The following is a 19,170-nucleotide window of genomic DNA, read 5'->3' as shown; positions in this document are numbered from 1 at the left end:
GCAGCTGAGCTCGCCTAACCCACTAAAGGTTTTGCCCTGTAGGCAAAATCTGGGTCACAGAGCCCCCAGGCCAGCTGTGCAGTGGGATGGCAGCTGAGTTGTGGTTAGCCTCCAGCTCTGGGTGGCACTCCCACAGCCCTGCCTGGGGCTTGGGGCCATTTCTGCTTTAGTTTACTTTCCATCCCACTTCCCATCCCCTGTGTCCTTGTGGCTGTTTTGCTTGGCACTAAGCACCGAGGCAGGTGCAAGTATGTGGCAATCCTGCATAGAGACCTGTCAGTGCTGTTAAAATGTCCTGCACTGCCTCTGCTCTGCTCTGTTTGCAGGTCCAGCCCAAGGCCACAGCTGTGAGGCTGTGCAGCTCAGCTCTGTTGTCTCCTCCAGGCTCCCCTGACTGCAGTGCAGGCTCTGCAGTGAACTGGAGCTGCCTTGGCTGCATTTGTGAGCTGCTGGCATTATGCTGAAATCCCTTCTGCTTGCCAAGGAAGCTGGTGTTGCAGTTTGAATGGGCTTGAACACTCCACTCAGACCCGTAGGTGACCATTTCCAGGGTAACTGCACTGAGACCAGCTGCTGACAGATCATGGGGCTGAACGTGACAAGCCAGTGCCACAAACCCCATCCTCACCCATGGAAATGTGGTTGGAAAATACCCACTGCAGGCTGGCAGCAAACGTTGTGCAAAATAAACAAGAATACTAAGATGGCATGATACAAGGCAAAGTGTCTTCAAAGGGACCTTGCACCAAAACAAAACCAAACAAACAAAACAAAACAAAAAAAAAAAAACAAAACAAAAAAACAAAACAAAAAAACCAAAACAAAAAAACTTGTAACCATGTGATAAAGCCCTGCCCAGGTCCAGGCTACAAGGAGCTGAAAAACTCAGAGCTGCAAGGGAGTGAGACTTTACCAAGCTACCTAGGTTCTTAGCAGATCAAAGAGGATTAATATGAGATGATGAACAAATCCTTGCTGAAAGGGAGGGGAAGGGGGGGTGAAGTAGGTTCTGTAACTGGAAGAAACTGGTTAGTTATCTTTAGAACATCTTGACTAAGCAACATGGCTCCAGTGAACTTTTCCAAACTAAATTTCAGGCCAAATCACCTCAGCTGCTCCCAGCACATCTATTTTGTGGCCATGTCCTGCTTTCCATCATTCAGTAACCCTGAACCCTTGCAGAGGTTTCTGGTTTGTCAGTCTCTCAGCTTAAGGCAATTACAGCTGCAGCTTGAGACAGCTCAGCAGGCAGTGTAGTGGTGCTCAACACTTCTTCCCCCTTAGTGTGGGGATCCATAAGCTCTCCTCTTCAGCTTCAGCACTTTCACTGGGTACTAATTACACATCCTGTGGTCCCTTCCTTCCTGCATTTCCTTTCTGTCCAAGCAGCTGGAAGTCTTCTTCCAGATCCTCCACTCTCCCCCTTTGACTTTACCTCCTTCCTGAATCTATTGTTCCTGCTTCCAGCAGAAGGCTGACACTGAAACAGTCACTGCCCCCAGCTGTAACCACAGTAGCCCTTTCTCTCAGATTCTCTTCAGGGCTTCACCACAGACAGTGCCAGACAGTTCCTAAGGAATGCTGCGTCCATAATTCTATGGATGTTTGTTTCACCAGTGGCTCTGCATCCCCTCTACACATTGCAGCCACCTATGGAGCTGAAGCACTGCTACCTACTCCCCCTGCACCCAAATCCTTCAGTCCTAGTGACCTGTTAGACAGTGGTGATTCCACTCTAAAAATCCTTTGTTTTCAAAAGAGCTTTCTCATTTTGCCTTGCTTATTACCTTGTCTTCTGGTCAGCTCTGCTTGCCTTTCTTTCATGGGTCAGTCTTGTGCCTAAGGCACACTCCCAATGCTTGTAGGGGCTGCAGGCAGCTAGTCCCTGTACTAAAGGGATTCAGTTTATTTAGAAAATTCCTGAGTGGGCTGATCTGCAGGGAAGAGAGATTACACACCTACTGGAAAATTTGGAAGAGTCATGTCTGACGGGTGGACAGCCCTGCTGGTTCTGACCTCAGGCAAGTTAGTGCCTGTGCTGTCAACTGCCCTTGAAAGAAGAGAGCTCAGGGTCTACTCATTTCTCAGTTTTTCACCTTGCTTCCATGTGGTGTGATGTGTGTGTCTTCCATTACTTGAGTGATTGTCCCCTGCCAAACATCCTGCTTCCAGCAGGGACACCTGTAACATCTCCAAACAGACCACCACAGCAAGATCTAAAACTAGTCCTCAGATCCAGGAAACCCCAGCCCACATCAGCTAGCATACCCCTACTTTGGGGCATATCTAAAGCTTTCCAGGTCCAAAGCACCTGCCAGGCCAGAGGTAATATTACCAAACATTTGCAAATCAACATTTCATTGTAAAATTGGAAATGGAGTAACAAAAGCCTGAAGAATACTCATGTATATACACACAGACATTCACTTAACAACTACTCAGGAGCAGCACACTCCTGCCTGGCCCTACACTCCCATCACCCTTTCCATCAAACTGCAGCAGCTTTTCTGGCAGCCCAGCAAGGCTGTCTGGCACAGCAGAAAGGAACAGTCCTCTCTTCTCCCTTTGAAGACTTCCTAGCCCTTGCCTTATTTATTCAGTGCTTGCACAAGCCCAAGAGGAGCTCAGCAGTGCAATGACAATCACTGTTGGAGCAGGGCTCGGTACACAACTCAACCCACAGCTGCCCCTTCCCAGAGTGGGTGCAAGGGACAGCACGTGCAGCAGGACTGGCCTTTTGGCTGCAACACAGCCCCAAATCACAGCAAGCCATCCATGACTACACTTCTCACTATTACCCATCTGTTGTGTTCCTTAAATTATGTGTTCCTTCAACCTTTTCTGGCTTTTCTCCAAACCTCAACATTTGCAAGACTGCAGTAAAATTGTGTCAGTTGTGAACTTTATTCACTGTACACACACTGTATTAGCTCCTTATCCTAGATCTTGCTAGTAGCATTGCATGGAGCCAATGACTGACATGACTGCCTGCCTTGGTGCTATACTTTTTCCTAGGGAGGCAGCTACTAATTACACCCAGTCCAGCACACTGGCAGCCTGGTCAGCCACAACCCTCAGCCAGCTGCTTCCCTTGCATCAATCCAAGTGAATACATGGCAGGGCACTCAGCTGACTTGACAGAAACCTAACCTAACCCAAGGAAAAGTTTTCCATATGATCCCTGAAACCACAGATAATTAGGAGCATCCTCTTACACATTGTCCCTTTCATCTGGGAAGGAGCATACCTGCTGAGAACCTGTCCCTTGTTGTAGTGAGGAGAATGCTTTCTACTCAATTTTCCTCTCCTCCATTTGTGGCTGTGTTTGCTCCTTCTACCACTGAAAATAGCTAGGCTGCCCTGAAACACTGAGCAGAGATTTCTCCCAGAGTTACTGGCTATCCCCAAGGGAAATCACATGGATTAGTTAGTGTCTGTGAACTGCTTAGTAAAAGAGGAGGAAAAAAAATTGAATAAAAATTGAAAAAAACATATGTGTTAGGAATTGCTTCTTTGCCCAAGGCATCATTGTAGATTTCCGGTACCCCACCACCCAACATTGTGAACTACAGGAAACTACATCTCCCTGTTATTTTTTGGGTAGTTTACTGAATTTGCCAGCTCCTTTCCCAAAACTTCTCATTCAACAAAAGTGTGAGAGGCCAATGGGTCTGAATAGGAGAGGAGGACTCAGCCACCTCATGTCTCTCCTGCACAGTTCTATCACCCATGTTCTTTGCTGGGCAGTGAGAAAAAAGCAGGGTCCCTTTTTCCCTCTTTTTCCCTCTACCACCCTGCTTTTGGACAGACTCACAGAGAAGCACTTCTTACCTTTGGGTCAGGCCTGAAAGTTCAGGGCATGTTTTATCCCCGTCACAGCACTTCCCTCCTGAATCTCTCCAGCTCTTTCACAGTAACCTCATGCCCTCAGATTACCAGACTTCTGTATGAAAATGTGTCCCTGGTGGTATGGCAGACTTCCAAGATCATGCCTGGTCATCATCCTTTGCTTTCTTTTGCTGCCTTGGATAATGCTGGGAACTATCTTTTATTGGCAGAGGTGGATAACAGAAGGGGATCTCTGATTAGAGGGCTACATCAGGGTCTGGTGTCACAGCAGTCAGGAGGAAAGAGGTAGATGTCAGTTGGGATGTAGATGGATAGGGAAGCTGAGAGCCAAAGAACAGGCTGCCAGCTTGGAGCCCAGAAATTCAGCACTAAAGCACATCAGATGCAAAAAAAACAGATGCAGGAAATAGCAAGAACAGTGCAGTGACAGCACTCATTCACAGGGAACAGTCAGCAGCAGGAGGTCTTTCCTGTACTGACAAAGGCAACAAAATACTGATTATTTCTCAGACCAGCAGCATGCTCTCCCTGCTGCTTTTATGCAAAACTGATGGACAGGATCAGCAGCCTTGCCAGGATCTAGAGCAACCAGCATGGGTTTGAAGGCCTGCAAGAGACCCTGCTGAGGTAGAGAAGCTGAAGCAACCCTGCTGTAGCAAGCATTCTGAGGGCACAATGCAGTGAACAGAAACTGCGCTTCCTCCATGGAGGAGAGGAGCTGGCACTGTATCTCCCCAGGTCTCCTGGCACAGACCAGCAGAGACCAAGTGTGACACTGACCTACTGGCCTCTGAGGCTGCTTGGCTCCTCCTGAGCATGTGCCATTTCTCTCTGTCGTGATTTAACCCTGCATCCAAGCATCACGCAGCTCATTCCACCCACCCCACACCACCCACTGGGATGGTGAGAATTGGAAAAAGATAAAATTGGTGGGTGGAGATAAGAACAGTTTATTAAATGAAATAAAGTAAAATATAATAATAACAGGAAAAAAGGAATTAAACCCAAGAAAAACAAGCGATGCACAATACAATTGCTCATCGCCTGCTGACTGATGCCCATCCCATTCCCAAACACAAGAAAGAAACAAGCAGAGGAGGGGAGCAGCACCACGTAACTGATGATGACAGGGCAGGAGCAAGCAACTCAGGTTGAGGCAGCTCCAGCCAACATGAACACAAACACTCCCAATGCACTCTCTCATGTGAACTTCCTCCTTTACACAAGCTGCAGCTTACACAACCTGGCACCAGAGACTCCCTCTCCTGCCCTTGCGTAGCTTCATTGGTCAGGGCCCTGAATGCACTGACAGCCCTTCACTGACCAGAGCAGCCTCCCCTGCAGCTCTGCCCAAAGCCCCTGCCCATGGGGTTTGGGGAGGGTGTGTTTGCATTTAAGCTCAGCCCAGAGTTCCCAGGCCCTGTCTGAGCTACGTTAGAGCATGGCAGTCTCTGGCTGTGCTTTGGTGATCTTAACTTTTAGGCTGGTTCATCAGCCTGACCTCAGGCTTGCCTTGCCTTATCACCACAGACACACCTGGCAACCACTGGGGCTGATCCTGACCCAGTTTGACTGCAAGCTACCTCATCACCATGAACTTGGCCAGCTATCTCAATTCTTGGTGAAATCCAGGCTATGCCAGGCCTGCCCAGCTCTCTGTGGTCAGGTACTGTGGGAATGGGCCCTGGCTGCTGGCCTCAGGAACAGCCCTTCACAGTTCTCCCTGTCCTGGTGTGCAGCCAGCCCTTACATCAGCTCTCCTGGTATGACTGCCAGGACAGCTGCACCATGAATGGCATCGGGGAACTCAACTTGTTTAAAAATAGCTGTGAGGAAAATGCTATCAGTTACTTTTACCTGCATTGCTTCCCCAGCACATGTGTGTGTAATCCCAGAAATGGCATACAGGCACCATTAAGGTAGCAGAATAAAAGCAACAGAAACCAGGGAGTACTGAAGACTGCTGCCAAGAATGAGCTCTGTCAGGCTAGATCAGGCTTCACTATCCAGCTCAGAAACTCATCTCAGAGCAGCTTCAATCAGATGTGTCAGGCACAAGCCTCTCATCTTACTGCATGTGCCTACCATATCAGGTCTCACTGTGACCATACAGTTGGAGCTTTGCTGATTCCCAGAACACAAGACCCTGCTAAACCTGCAAGGGTTTTTCTGCAGGGCTTTTTTTTTCCCCTTAAAAACTCTGTTGCTCCTGATTGCATCTCTATGTCCCAATACTTTATGTATCTTCCTAAGATCATGGGTCCTAGGTTCCCATTGCCAGAAATTCTATTGTCTACCTTAACGTCTGTGGAAATGAGTGAAGAAAGCCTTTAAGTTTAAACTAAAAGTTGTCTTGTCCAGATATTAGTACATTTAAGAGTTTCTTTTAGTGACAAGATGGTGCTGCAGAGCAACCTCTTTTCAGAGGTAAAGAAATCCCAATGCATTCCATCTCTGTAGTACCAAGCTACTGATTAACTTCTGTTGTTGTTCTCATCCTCCTGAACCTCTCATTGCTCTGCAGTCACTTTTTTTCTTTTATTTTCTTTTTTGCTAAAACATGAAGTGGACTATATGCACTTCTAGCTCACAGCACAACCATATTTTTTCTATTTTTCTTACATTATAACTGAATGACTTTCTAGCCAATACCCTACTGTTTCTAGGCAGGTAACACAGCAGTATTAAGGGCCCTGACATAATTTTTGCTCTGAAGTAACAGCTTCACCTTGATTACTGGCTCATGATTCCTTGATTACTGCATAGCCAAGTAAGAGCTTCTCGAGAAGTCTCCCCTGATTAAATCAGGGCTATGAAGATGGAGAAGAGCCTGAAGGGGAAGCCATACCAGGTGTGGATGAAGTCACTTGGTCTTTCAGCCTGGAGGAAATTGAAGGGACCTCATCCCTCATCATGGTTTTCAATATCCTCACAAGGGGAAGTGTAGGGGCAGGTATTGATCTCTTTAATGACCACTATCAGGCTAGAGTTGTCAGTGGAGATTTAGGTTTCATATGAGAAAAGTGTTTGGGTGTTTGGACACTGGAACAGGCTGCCCAGGGAAGTGGTCACAGCACAAGCTTGGCAGAGCTCAATAAGTGTTATTACAATGTTCTCAGGCACATGGCATGACTCTTAGGGATATCCTGTGCAGGGCCAGGAGTTGGACTCGGTGATCTATGTGGGTGCCTTCCAACTCAGGACATTCTGTGGTTCTGTAAATCATTTCCAAATCCCCGTTCGTTGTGCCCGGTGCCCTGAGGCTGGCTGCCGGAGCAGGTGATGCTGCCAACGCTGCTCTGTGATGACCCACGGCAGGCACGGGCCCGGTGCTATTCTAAAGCTCCCCTGTCTCGGTCCGGGCCCGCGGCGGCCCCCAAAGCACAGTCCTGGGCCACAGCCAGCAGGGCTCCCCGGCAGCGCTGGGACTGCCGAAAGCGCTGCGAGCTCAGGGGGCTCTCGGGGCGTGCAAAGCCCAATATGTGCGCACAGTGATGCCATGACCCCCACGAGGCGTACAGCCGGCAGCTGGCGCAGCGGCCGAGGGGACCCGGAGCTGGCGCTGCCCCACACCCCGGGAGCGGAGGGACCTCGCTCTCCTCTCGCCCTTCACACCCACGGACGCGCCGGGGGGCCGGCCCAGCACGGCTCTACCGCGGCCGCGGCGCCGATTGGGCCCGGCCGGCTGCCGTCGCCGCGGGGGTGTCTGGGAAGGAGAGATCATGGCGGCGGAGCCGAGCAAGACGGAGATCCAGACTCTCTTCAAGCGGCTTCGGGCAGCGCCGGCCAACAAGGTAGCGGGGACTGGCCGGGGTCCGCCGGACTGTCTGTGCCGGGCTGTTGCTCTGCGGCCACGGCCTGCGCTCCGACTGGGCCCCGGTGGGCTGCGGGCCGCGCTGCGGCGGCTGTTGGGGCGGCCGGGCAGGGGCCCTTGGGGAGCGCCTGGGCAGAGCGGCCGGGGCCGCCGAGCTGTGGCAGGGGGTGGCGGAGCGGCAGAGCCGTCGCTTCAACCTGCCTGTCCCTCTGCCTTCGCTTTAGTCGTGCTTCGACTGCGGCGCCAAGAACCCGAGCTGGGCCAGTATCACCTACGGGGTCTTCCTGTGCATCGACTGCTCCGGCGTCCACAGGTCCCTGGGCGTACACCTCAGCTTCATCAGGTGCGTGGGGAGCGCTGCCGCCGGCTCGCCTGGAGCAGCCACCCCGCCCCGGGTGGGGACACGCAGGGATCGGGAGGGAAGCCTTATCGCCGAGCCATCTCCTCGGGGGTTACGGGGCTTGCGTGCGGGAGGTTCTGGGTCACTCAGCACTTCCAAAATGGAGTTTCCAAATCACCTCAAGTGGAACGTCGACATGTTGCTTTTGCTACCCTTGCAGAAACGCTATTTGGACTGGCACTTTAGGAAGAGAGGTGCGAGTGTGGTGCGTGAATCTCGCCAGTAAGGCAGCAGAGTGGTGTACATAATTTTTCGTTATGCTGAGTAAGGCAAAAGGAGGAATATTGTTTAATCTTTTTGGTATCAGCCTAATGGGGAAGATGGTGTTGGCTTTTCAGCCTACTTCTTGTTTTCAGTACTTGCAAAAATTAGCGTTTTAAGTTTAAACTGTGACCTTTACTTGTTAGGAGAGAAGTTGAGTAACTGGTATGAGACACTCTGTGTCTCTTAGCTTTACTTGGACGTAGTCTCGGTTGCTTTGTCACGTGTTTTGGCCTAACCTGAGGGACGGGCTGAATATGAGTCTCTCATGTTGAGCGAGATCACATGTAGAACGAAAGTTCTTGGCTGTGCTTTCCTAGCTCAAGCTCTGCCCTCTAAACAAGCAGTACAAGGGAGAGAGCCTCAAAATTTGGATAAAAGCTGGTCTTTTTCCTCACTTTAAAAGTTGAAATTAATTTTTTGGAGGAGCAAAGAAATTCCCGAGATGTTCTTTCCACTTTTGCCTCCTGCACTTTGGAATAGTAGTGAGATATCTCACCATTTTAGGCCAGAGCTCAGTTTTGCATTTGGTTTGCTTGGTCTTTATTAATAGAAATAATTGGTTCTCGCACAGGTCCACAGAGTTGGATTCTAACTGGAACTGGTTCCAGCTGAGGTGTATGCAAGTGGGCAGTAATGCCAACGCGGTGAGGAGCCTCTGTAGGCATTTTGCTTGCTTTCCCTCTTGCTAATCCACATCCTCTGTTTCTTGGGTTTTTTTTTCCTTTGTGTGGCTTTCTTGGTACCAGTCTGACCTGAAATGTGTAATGAAGGGGGGAATTTGTCAAGTGTGCTTGGACATCAGACTGTGACCTTTGCATGCGTTGTTTTCAGATGTCTCATTTATTTGCACCTCATTTAAATGAGAGGCATAGCCTTCTTAAATGATAGAAGTTAACAACAGTGATCAGTTTGAAAGCTCATGCTCAGCTTTGTGACTCAGAATCATCTCTCTGTAGAGAAGGAGGATGATTTTCATATGCCCCTGGAGTGAGATTTCTTGTAGAAAGCTGCTCAATGAATGGTTAGTTTATGCTGTGTTCTCAGATTTTCATCCTCTGTGTCTGGGAAGTTTTCTTTTCCTGTTGAGTTTGTCTAGTGCTTGCTGAAGTATGATCTAGCAGTCAGGAGACTGAATATTCCTCTCTTTTCAGACTGCTTTCTTCCGCCAGCACGGCTGTACCACCACAGATGCCAATGCTAAATATAACAGTCGAGCTGCCCAGATGTACAGGGAGAAGATCCGGCAGCTGGCAAGTGCTGCCATGGCCAAGTACGGCACTGAGGTAGGTCTGAGAGCTCTGGAGTGCTACATGGGGAGTGCTGGATGCTGACTCTTGGAGGATACCTTCTTGTTACCCTCTCCTCTCTTTAGTTGCTTATAGATGGACTGAGTGGAGCCCCTGGGCACTCCCCTGAGAAGAGTGATGCTGATTTCTTCATGGAGCACACACAGGTGAGAAGAGCTGGCTAAACCAGGCAGCCTTAATAGCTCTCCAATAGCCAGCTGTTCAGCCAGGAGCGGTCCCACTTAGCTTGGAAGACTCTAAATTGTATAATTAATCAGTAGTAATGTGGAGGAAGTCAGATTCAGTCATCTGCCTGGGACATAGTCACAGATCTGAACAATCCTTGTAATATCCATGTCCTTTGTTTTTGAGACCATCTTTCATTTCAAGAACTCAAAGCTACCACCTATGCCCTGGAAGATGCTTTGTGTGCTGTGTTAATGCTTAGTTTCTTTGTACAGTTAAAGCAAGGACTAGCAAAGCTATTACTTTGAACTTCTGGTTTAGAAGAAACTTTTCAGTGCATAGACCCTGGTAAACTGGATTTGGGCAACTGCACCATGCCAGGCAGACTTTCTCAGGTAATGCCAGAATTGGCTGTATGGCAAATAGAGACAGTGGAAGTGGAGCTGAATTTTTTCACTCATTCACGCTTTCTCAAGATTTAAACTTGTTTCCTTTCACCTGGGAAGTCCTTACATTAGCCAGCTTGTCAAATGATTCTGTCATTCCTCCTGGCCTTACATTCAGCTTAGCTTCCTTTTTGTTGTTTTCATTTTTGTCCCTGCTAAGGGAATGTGGACTTGTCCATAAGTTATGTTCAAGGAAGGCATGGTCTGAAGTTTGGAATAAGTTTCCTTTGGCCTAAAATTGAGTACAGGTCACTAAACCTGTAGTAAATCCAGGATTGTTTGGTTCATTCGTCTTCTGGAAGTAACTAGAATGAGTATCTCCTTGCAGTCTTCCAGTACCTGGGATGTAGCAGATGCTAGCCAGAATCCTGCACAGTCTTCTCCAGAGATGGAAAAAGCAGCAAAGTCACCAGAAGGCAGTGAAGTTTCAAGTGAGTTCTTTACTGAATAATTTTTCCAAGAACCTGCCCTCATTTCCAGGAGAATACAGTTCTGTACCACTGTTGGAAGGGCTGAACTTATCCTTTGGTTCAGGCCTGAAGGAGTGGAAGTTCTGCACACTCTTATGATGTTTAGTTAAATTAGTGGAGACTTCTAAAAACACTGCTCCATTTGGGCTCAGCTCCCCGCCTTCAGACGTTATTTGTCTAAACATTGTTCTCTACCCCTTGAATTTGCTGGGTCTGAAAATTACATAGGACAGAAAAATTTCTAGGGTGAAGGACAAGGAAACCAAGAGCCTGGGGGCATAGCTGTAATTTGTAACAGCTTTGTATATTTCCCTGCAGATTGTTTGCTTTCTTGTACTGTGTTAAGAACACTGCAGAAGGAATAATTTGCTCTGTGGAGACCTAAAGTTGTTTTGCTTGTGAAATTGCGTATTTCAAGCAGTAACTGGGTTTATATGTGGGTGCAGAGGAGCTAGGAGAGATGTAGTGCAGCTGTGAACATACTGGAAAGAAAAGGGTTGAGAATCAATCTGCTGAATGTTCTCTTCTGGTTTTGTGCCCGCAGATCCCAGCCAAGGTCCATCTATTGACTTGTTGAGCACATCTCCTAAGGCTCCTCTAGGTAAGACTCTTCACTCTCAGATCAGTCTTGCTCTTAGACCCACTGCTCAGTAGTAAGCTCAGTGAAGTTGGAAACAATGAGCCAGTTTCCAGAGTGCCTAAACAAGCTTATCTCCCTGTTGAGCCAGTAGTTAGGATGTTCCTGAAGCCCAAAACCAAGTCAGTTTTCTGGAGGTTTCCTCCTCATTTGGATAATTGAGTTCAAAGCTGTTGCTTTCCCAAAAGCACGTTTTCCTGGTTTTGAGCTTTGGACAAAACTTGCCACTTTCATATCTAGGACTTGGGTGATCAGGGCCACGTGGCTGTTTTTTTTTTTATTTGTTTCCCTACAGAACCTTTGGAGGCAAATGAATTTTTAGTTTTCAGAATAATAGGGATTTGTATCTCATTCTCCCCTGCCATTACTATCCTGGCTGCACACAGAACATCTAGCTGGAGCTTCTTCACTTATTGAGAGCGTGCTCCTAGCCCACAGTGGGTTCATTCTGGGTGGAAAGCCTGTGTCCTCAAGTGTCTGTTCATTCCCCATGTTTTACGTCTCTTCCTCAGACATGTCCATGTATCTGTCAGCACAAGGGGCCGCTCCTGCTGGAGGTAACTGGCTAACAGCTGGCCTGCGCTGGCTGCTTGTGACAGCTCTGCTTGCCCCTCCTGAGATTCTGCCTTCAATTCTAACTTTAGCTTCCTGTGCTTACAGAGAGAGAACAAGACAAAGCTTATATTGTTGTATTGAGATCTAAACCAGATATGTCGTATCTGTAAAGAGACTGTATTAACATTTCTGTTAAATATTTCCTGAAATATAAAAATCTCCAAACATAAACCCAAACAACCTCGATTCAAGTGTTAGGAACAGCAAGTGGAAAACAGTTTCAGATAGTGTGAATGTTTTGAATCCCCTTTTTTAAAAAGACTTATTATAAGACTAGAAAATATAAAAGAAAATGTGTCAAGAATAATTTATGGGCTAACAAAAGTCATGTGGCTGTAGAAAGTCAGGAGACACACACACACATGCACACAAAGCCCAAAAAGGGCAGTAAAAGATTTTGTACTTACCTCTAGGAAGCTGGAAAATGCTTTGGGCAGTCCCTCTCTGCTTTGTTCTTAGACTTCCCCAGACATCTGCTGCTTGGCTGGCCCTTGTCTGGTTTTACAAGTGTGGCATGCCCTCAAGAGTGACAAGTGCAAGGTGTTGGGGAACCTGTTGCTTTTACAGCTTGCTGCACTTTAGGTCCATTTGTTTTTGTATGTTCATGTAAACACAACTTGAGAGTTCTTGCTGCTTTGTCCCTAAGGCATTGGTGAGACTCTGACCTCCACATGCCTCTGAAGCTGCATTTCTTGAATTTGTGTATGAGATAAACCTACTCTTTCTCTAACTACCCTTATACCTGCTGTGTAACACTCAGAGGAGATATTCACAGTTCTTAATTCAATTATAAGTTGCTCCAGAAATGGACATGCTTCTTTAGGCTACCAGCCTGCAGCTGGTGGAGCTTCTACGTGCATCTTTCTTGCCTGGGTGAAATCGCCCAGGCTTTTGATGTGAAGATGCATGGTGTGCCCTGGATGCTACTGCAGCTGAACTGTGGTGGATGTTCATGTGGGTTGCTGTCTAATTTTGGCCTCTTAAATTAATTCCCATCTGCTTATTTGCTGCTTCCCTCCTTTTGCAGAACTTAAATCCTCCCTCATTGGAAAGAAGAAGCCGGGAGCTGCCAAGAAAGGGGTATGTCTGAGCTCTTTTATGGAGGGGAGGTCAAGCATGTCTTGCATTTCTGCTGTCCTTTCCCTGATTCTTGCTTTCTGCTTAACAAAGCTGTAGAGATCTGCTTTGGGGAAAGGAGACCTTAAGCAGCCTGTATATTACTGCAGAAAAAAATTATCAGTACTGGTTGTGGTCTGAAGCATATGTGGTTGATCTCTAAGTGCTGGCCACTGATGGATTAACTCTTGGGTGATAGGGAGACTGAAAGCCTCACTGGTGCAGCAAGAAGTAGGATTCAGGTTTTCTTCTGCAATGAACAATCTAGGATGAAGAATTCACAGGATTTTGTTCTTGTTTTTAAGCTGGGTGCAAAAAAAGGTCTTGGAGCCCAGAAAGTCAGCAGCCAGAGCTTCAGTGAGATTGAGCGGCAAGCCCAGGTGGCAGAACAGCTGAGGGAGCAGCAGGCAGTGGAGTCCAGGAAACAAGCCGAGGAGTCCATGTAAGTGCCTTGTTTGGGATGGGTACCTTCCACACCTAAGGCAGAAGTAGTGTGAGGTTAATGCTGTTCACCCCAGGACCATCAAATGTGACTAGAGAACATAATGCATGAGAGGAAGAGCAGTAGCTGTATGCCAGTTATGGCCCTTGCAGCAGGGCACAGGTTATACTGCTGTATTTTATTCAAATTAGCGTTCCTGGAAGAGCGTAGGGAGCAGGTACTTCTGTATTGTGTGTTTCTGTTCACCTTTGGACGGAACTGAAAATGCCAAAGGCTGAACTGGATGGATCATTCTGGATGCAGGGGTGGGGAGAAGACAGATACTGTGATGCTTACAGTAAGGAAATCATGGTTAGCCAAAGAAGACTTGAATCCCAGCAGAGGGTGATGCCAAAACGAGCAATAGCTTTTGTGCAAGGATTTTTGGCTGAGCTGCTGTGAAAAGTGGCTGTTTTGAAGGGTGGTTGGGGTCACTTAATCACTTGTTCTTCTACAACACGGGCTGCAAGGGAGGGTAATGAGCTGGCACCAACCATGGCTCTTTCCCTTAGAGTCACCTCAATGCGACTGGCTTATCAGGAACTGCAGCTTGATCGGAAGAAGGAAGAGAAGAAACTCCAGAACCTCGAAGGGAAGAAACGTGAACAAGCAGAGAGGCTGGGCATGGGATTGGTATCCAGAAGGTACTTGGCTGTAGATGGCATAGTATAGATAGGTGTCTTGGAAGTACCCTGCTCAGGAAAAGTTTCTTGAAGTCAGTAGTTTGCTCTTGTAATAGATAAGGAGATGAGTTAAAGTGCTCATATGCTGTTCTCTGAAAAGGCTTTGGGCCCCAGAAGGAATAGGGACTCAGTTCAAAGGTTCTAGTTCTCTTTGAGCTTCTCCACAGATGTGTGTGGCCTGTCAGTGTCTAGCACTAGAGCCCTGCTGCTTGACAGGTGTCCCTGTGCAGGATCTTTCCTTTAAGAAGGTAGCTCAAGACTTCTGAAGGAGCATAGATAAGTGGTGAAGGAGGCTGACATCCCCCAGTTCTCCCTCAAAACTTATGTTACCTGCCCTGCCTGTGAAGGCCAGATTCAGCTTTGAGGCAGACTGGTTGTAGGGACTGGATGCTGTCAGACCCATCAGCCCTGACTCTGCCTGTTTGTTGTGCAGTTCTGTTTCACACTCGGTGATGTCTGAGATGCAAGTAATTGAACAAGAGACGCCGCTGGTAGCAAAATCTTCCCGCTCCCAGCTGGACTTGTTTGAAGATGGTGGTAGCTTCACATCCGGACCCCCCAAGTAAGACTCAGCTTTAGTGTAGTCTTTGCTTATTCCTGAATTTTATGTCTGGCATAAATTACCTATTTTTGGTACCTAGGTACAAATACAGTCCCTTCTCATTCGAAGATGCATTTGGCTCACGATGGGAAACGGATTCTTCATGGGGTATGGACAAAGAGGAGGAACCGGAGGTGACCGTTTCCAGCATTCGGCCGGTCTCAGAGAGGTAAAGTGTTTGCCACTGCTAGTGTACCTTGTGCCCTTGTCTAGGGGACAGAGGATAAGTGTGGGAGCTGTGGCATAGATGCTGCTGTAGCAGGAGCCTCGTGCTGTAGAAAATGACTTGCACAGGCACAAACAAGCCCAAGAAAAAAGGCCTTGAGTGAAAGGGCCTCGGACACTTCTTTGCCTGTCATGTCTGTAAGTTTATACAGCCTTTGTGGTTGTTGAGTGCTGAGACACCCACCTGAGATGGGGAGAGGAGAGCCCCAATGGAACTAACACTTAAGGATGACTTGCTTTCCTTTGGTGAGATGAGGTCTGAGACAGAAGTCTTGATTCTTTACTGTGTTGGTGAGCTTAATCTGAGATTCTCCTCTTGTTTCCTCAGACCCACCAGTAGGCGGGAGATTGAGAACAGGCCATCCATGGTGGAATCCAATGAAGCTCGGCAGAAGTTTGCTGGGGCTAAAGCTATCTCTTCAGATATGTTTTTCGGGCGGGAGGCAGATGCTGAGGTAGATGCATTCCACAGTGCTTACACTGGTACAGCTCTGGCTTTACCTCCTCCTGTTTGCTCAGGTCCTACTTTGTTCCCTCCCTATACAACATTTTTGTTTTGTTTTCTGCTGCAGTATGAAGCCAGATCCCGACTGCAGCAGCTCTCAGGCAGCAGTGCCATCAGCTCCGCAGACCTGTTTGGAGAGGCTGACAATGTGCACTCAGGTTTGTTAGCATTCAGTGGGTTGAGCAAGGCCTAAACTGGAGGGGATGAGGGTGCTTTCTGGAGCTGAGGGACTCTGGGCTAACTCCTCCTGATTCTTGTAGGTGGTGTGTCTATTGGAAATGTCCTGCCTGCAGCTGACATTGCACAATTCAAGCAAGGAGTGAAATCAGTTGCCGGCAAGATGGCTGTCCTGGCCAATGGGGTGATGAACTCCCTTCAGGTGAGTTGACATTATGGCAACTTGAGAAAGGCTGTTGTCACGTTCAGGGACTTTCACCATAACCTGGCTTCCATTAGAATTATCACTATCTTCTCAAATTATGTGTGAAGTCCCAGGTAGACCCCTGTCTTTTGTAGCTGTTGACTGCTGTACAATAGCTGAGCAATTGCAGGGGGCCAGTGAACTTGGCAAGCCTTACCCTCCTGCTGCACAGGACACCTTGTCATGTCAGATACACCTTCTCCCACAAATTCTAGAAGTCAAGGTCATTTTACCTTCTGCCTTTGTACAGTATCCTGTCTAGATAACCTCACACTGCATTAAAATACCAAACCCCCCAGTTTCTTGTTATTTGTCTCTGGATTTTGCACAAAGGTGTTGTAGCAATGTGTCTCTGTCTGTTTCCTCCCTAGGATCGTTATGGTTCATATTGATGACCCAGGGACTGCAATGGGAAGCCAGCAAGAGGCACTGATGCCACCTTTGCCTGGAGTAAACTCTACAGGATTGTCTTATTTGTCTGGGTTGGGTGGGGAGGGGAGAAGGTAAGCGGAGGGGGTCAGGACATGGCTGTGCCCAGGATGCTTTCTAATATTTCTGGATTCCACTCTATTAAAATTCAATGTGCCCTCATACCCACTGCTATCTACTAGCCAGTGGAGACAGGCCTTCTTACAGGGTTAACCTCATTCCTGTAAAAATATGACAGGAACTCCTGGGCTGCCCTCATCAGTGCTCCCGTCCTTCTTTGGCCCATACCTTAGCTCACCAAGTGACAGAGAAAAGGGGAATGCTATTTTTCTGAACATCATATGACATGACTGTTTTTTTGTTCTGATCACTGCTCCCAATCCATGGTGCTGTGGAGTCCTCTGTATTTGCAGGGTTTGCCTTTTGCTGTGATCTAGTCCTTTTTACTGTCTTCTAAACCAACATATATGAATGCGGGGGAAAAAAATCAAATCAAAGATTATTTTTTTAGCTTCTAACTACATCATCAGCAAAAAAGGCCCAGGTAAAGAAGTAAAGAAATTCACTGGATCCCTGGTTTATTTTGTTGCCCAGATCAAAGTACTGAGCCTCTGACTTAACCATGAGATGTTTCAGTGATGATGTTTCATCCTGTTTAGTTTAGTCTCTGGTTTTAACAAGAGTGCTTTTCTCTTCCTTGGACTATGGTGTTGAGGACTAGGTAGTAAGAAGAAGGGTGGGAAAGGGCTTGTTACACACTGTTAGCAAAAGAGAGGCTGGGGCTCTTTGTTCTGGAGCCTTCTGTCTGTGACTGGGAAGAGGCTGGCACGGGTATCACCTCTCCCGTCCAGCTGAGGGGCTGCGGCAGCTGCTCAGCTGCTCTGTGCTGATGTTTCACTTTGGTGGGGCAAGAGGGGGGTAAGGGTTGGGTCTTCCTGACGCAGTTGTGTCAAATGTCACAATACCCACGGCAGGCTGAGGCTGCAGGGAGCAGTGGTGTGGCTGCCCTCTGGCTGCAGGGTGTGATGGCAGTCCAGGCACTCAGGGGTTGGGCCGGCACCTTCCCCGGCCGAGGGGAGGGGTTCCTGGGGCCCTGAAGATGCCGGGGCCCTCCACTGGTCCTGCCCACCTGATACCGCCCCTCTGAGGAGGGGCTGGGGCAGCCCAGAAGACCCAAGACGCAGCAGAGGCCTGACACAGCGTGCTTTATTGCCAGGCTGTCACAGCCACTCACCAAGCTGGGAGAGAATGCACAGAGAATAAATAATTTAACTTACAATAAATAAATAACCCTGCTGGCACCCTGCTACAAGCTTTGGGTTACCAGCCCTGGTGGCCTGTGCTGTAGCACTTTATGACTAGGAGGAGCAAGGAGGCTCCCAAAGCATGAGAAACAAGTTCCCCCCAAAATAACGAGTCTGTGCAAGCTGGGGTGCAGGAGCTGTGCCAGACAAAGCGTTTGGGTCGATGGAGGTTTAAACTGCTGAGTTGGTTGCCATTAATGCAGTGTGATGCTACTTATTTTTGTAGTTTTAAGGGCTACACTGCTGCTCCAACAATACCAGTATTTACAAAAAACCCCAGTTTTATCTCATTTGATGACTGCTTCCTTTTCCCTTAGTGCTTCTGCCCACCTAGCCCCAGTAGGTGCTCTATATGCTTGCAAGCCATACGACCTGTGGCCAAGGAATTTAACAACCCTATCCCTCTTCTCCAAATCCTCTGAAATTCACTTTTCCAAATGACCATAATATGCTGTTAGAGGGATGGGGAGACCTCGCAGAAGGGCACTTAGTACAGCAGTGGAGCCAGAGCAGCACCATGCAGTACTTACTGCAATCCAGCTTATTTGCTGTATTTGCTTTGGCAAGTCTTGGACGCATGGAGGAGAAAGCACAAAGCAGAGACAGGTTGCATGGCAGTATCTAAGCGTCCCTTTTTTTTAGGAACTTCAGGAATTTCCTTACCTTTGATCATGTGCAGATGCAGCTTTACTGGGAATAATAATGGAACACAAGTGCAGAGCTGCTGCTGGTGATTTAACCATTCTGTTATCTGGGCCAAATCTGAGCAGAGCTACACAACAGATCACTGGCAAGCGGCCTGTACTAGCACTCCCGCGGCTTCAGCACCTGCTGAACTGCGGAGCTGGGAGGGAGCGCCCCGGTGAGAGCAAACCCGGCTGGTTCCAAGCGGTGGCAGAGCTGACGGCTGCTGGCTTGTCTTGCCTGCCAGCAGGGGGAAGCATAACTGTAGCTGTAAATGGCTTCTGCAGAGGCACTATTCCTGCACGGATTTGGAGCTGAGAAAAAGGCAAGTTGTTCCTGGGAAGAGATGGGTGAACCCAGCACTGGGGATTAGCACAGCAACACACACTGCTGATATAGACAGAACCCACTGTCAGAGCAGATGCTCTGGGAGGAGGTGCTGTTCCTCCAGTGGCTTCTGGAGAAGCCCAAGATGGGAATGGTCCCCACCCTCACAACCTTCAATTTTCAGAGGAGTCTGTCTCTTCATTGGAGCCTTCACTCTCAGCATCCATTTTTCGACGATGGTGTAGAGGTTTCCAAGGTGAGTTAATCCGGGGTGAATTACGAGCTGGCATATTTGCTGTGTCTGCACTGGAGCTGGCAGGACCAGAGACAGAAAGCCCTGAAACCTGAGCTACCCTGAAAGAGAAAAGACATATGCTAAGCAGCATGTTGCAAAAGCTTCTACTGCAGCACTCTTGGAGTGAACTCT

At 48.2% G+C, this 19,170-nt stretch overlaps 2 protein-coding genes across 4 annotated transcripts in view; one reads left to right on the top strand and one right to left on the bottom strand.

Moving 5' to 3' along the window:
- Nucleotides 1–7,494: 7,494 nt before the first annotated feature.
- On the top strand, nt 7,495–16,998 carry ARFGAP2 (ADP ribosylation factor GTPase activating protein 2). The gene is made up of 16 exons (XM_064714209.1): nt 7,495–7,643; nt 7,888–8,006; nt 8,899–8,971; nt 9,479–9,610; nt 9,700–9,780; nt 10,574–10,676; nt 11,260–11,316; nt 12,995–13,047; nt 13,389–13,525; nt 14,077–14,208; nt 14,681–14,809; nt 14,889–15,017; nt 15,402–15,528; nt 15,646–15,736; nt 15,839–15,957; nt 16,371–16,998. The coding sequence occupies exons 1-16, from the start codon at nt 7,572–7,574 to the stop codon at nt 16,389–16,391; spliced, it is 1,575 nt and encodes a 524-aa protein (XP_064570279.1). The 5' UTR covers nt 7,495–7,571; the 3' UTR covers nt 16,392–16,998.
- A 618-nt stretch (nt 16,999–17,616) lies between these two features.
- CSTPP1 (centriolar satellite-associated tubulin polyglutamylase complex regulator 1) overlaps nt 17,617–19,170 on the bottom strand; it is a 79,418-nt gene continuing 77,864 nt past the window's right edge. For 2 of the 3 annotated variants that reach the window (XM_064714212.1, XM_064714211.1), the window contains exon 9: nt 17,617–19,097. In XM_064714212.1, coding sequence (XP_064570282.1) covers nt 18,917–19,097 — 181 coding nt within the window. In that variant the 3' untranslated portion in view covers nt 17,617–18,916. The remainder of the gene's footprint in view (nt 19,098–19,170) is intronic. The other variant, XM_064714210.1, reaches the window with a different exon arrangement.

This window comes from Zonotrichia leucophrys, chromosome 5 (assembly GCF_028769735.1).
Source record: "Zonotrichia leucophrys gambelii isolate GWCS_2022_RI chromosome 5, RI_Zleu_2.0, whole genome shotgun sequence".
Lineage (NCBI taxonomy): Eukaryota > Metazoa > Chordata > Aves > Passeriformes > Passerellidae > Zonotrichia > Zonotrichia leucophrys.
This window is presented reverse-complemented; position numbering and strand designations above follow the sequence as displayed.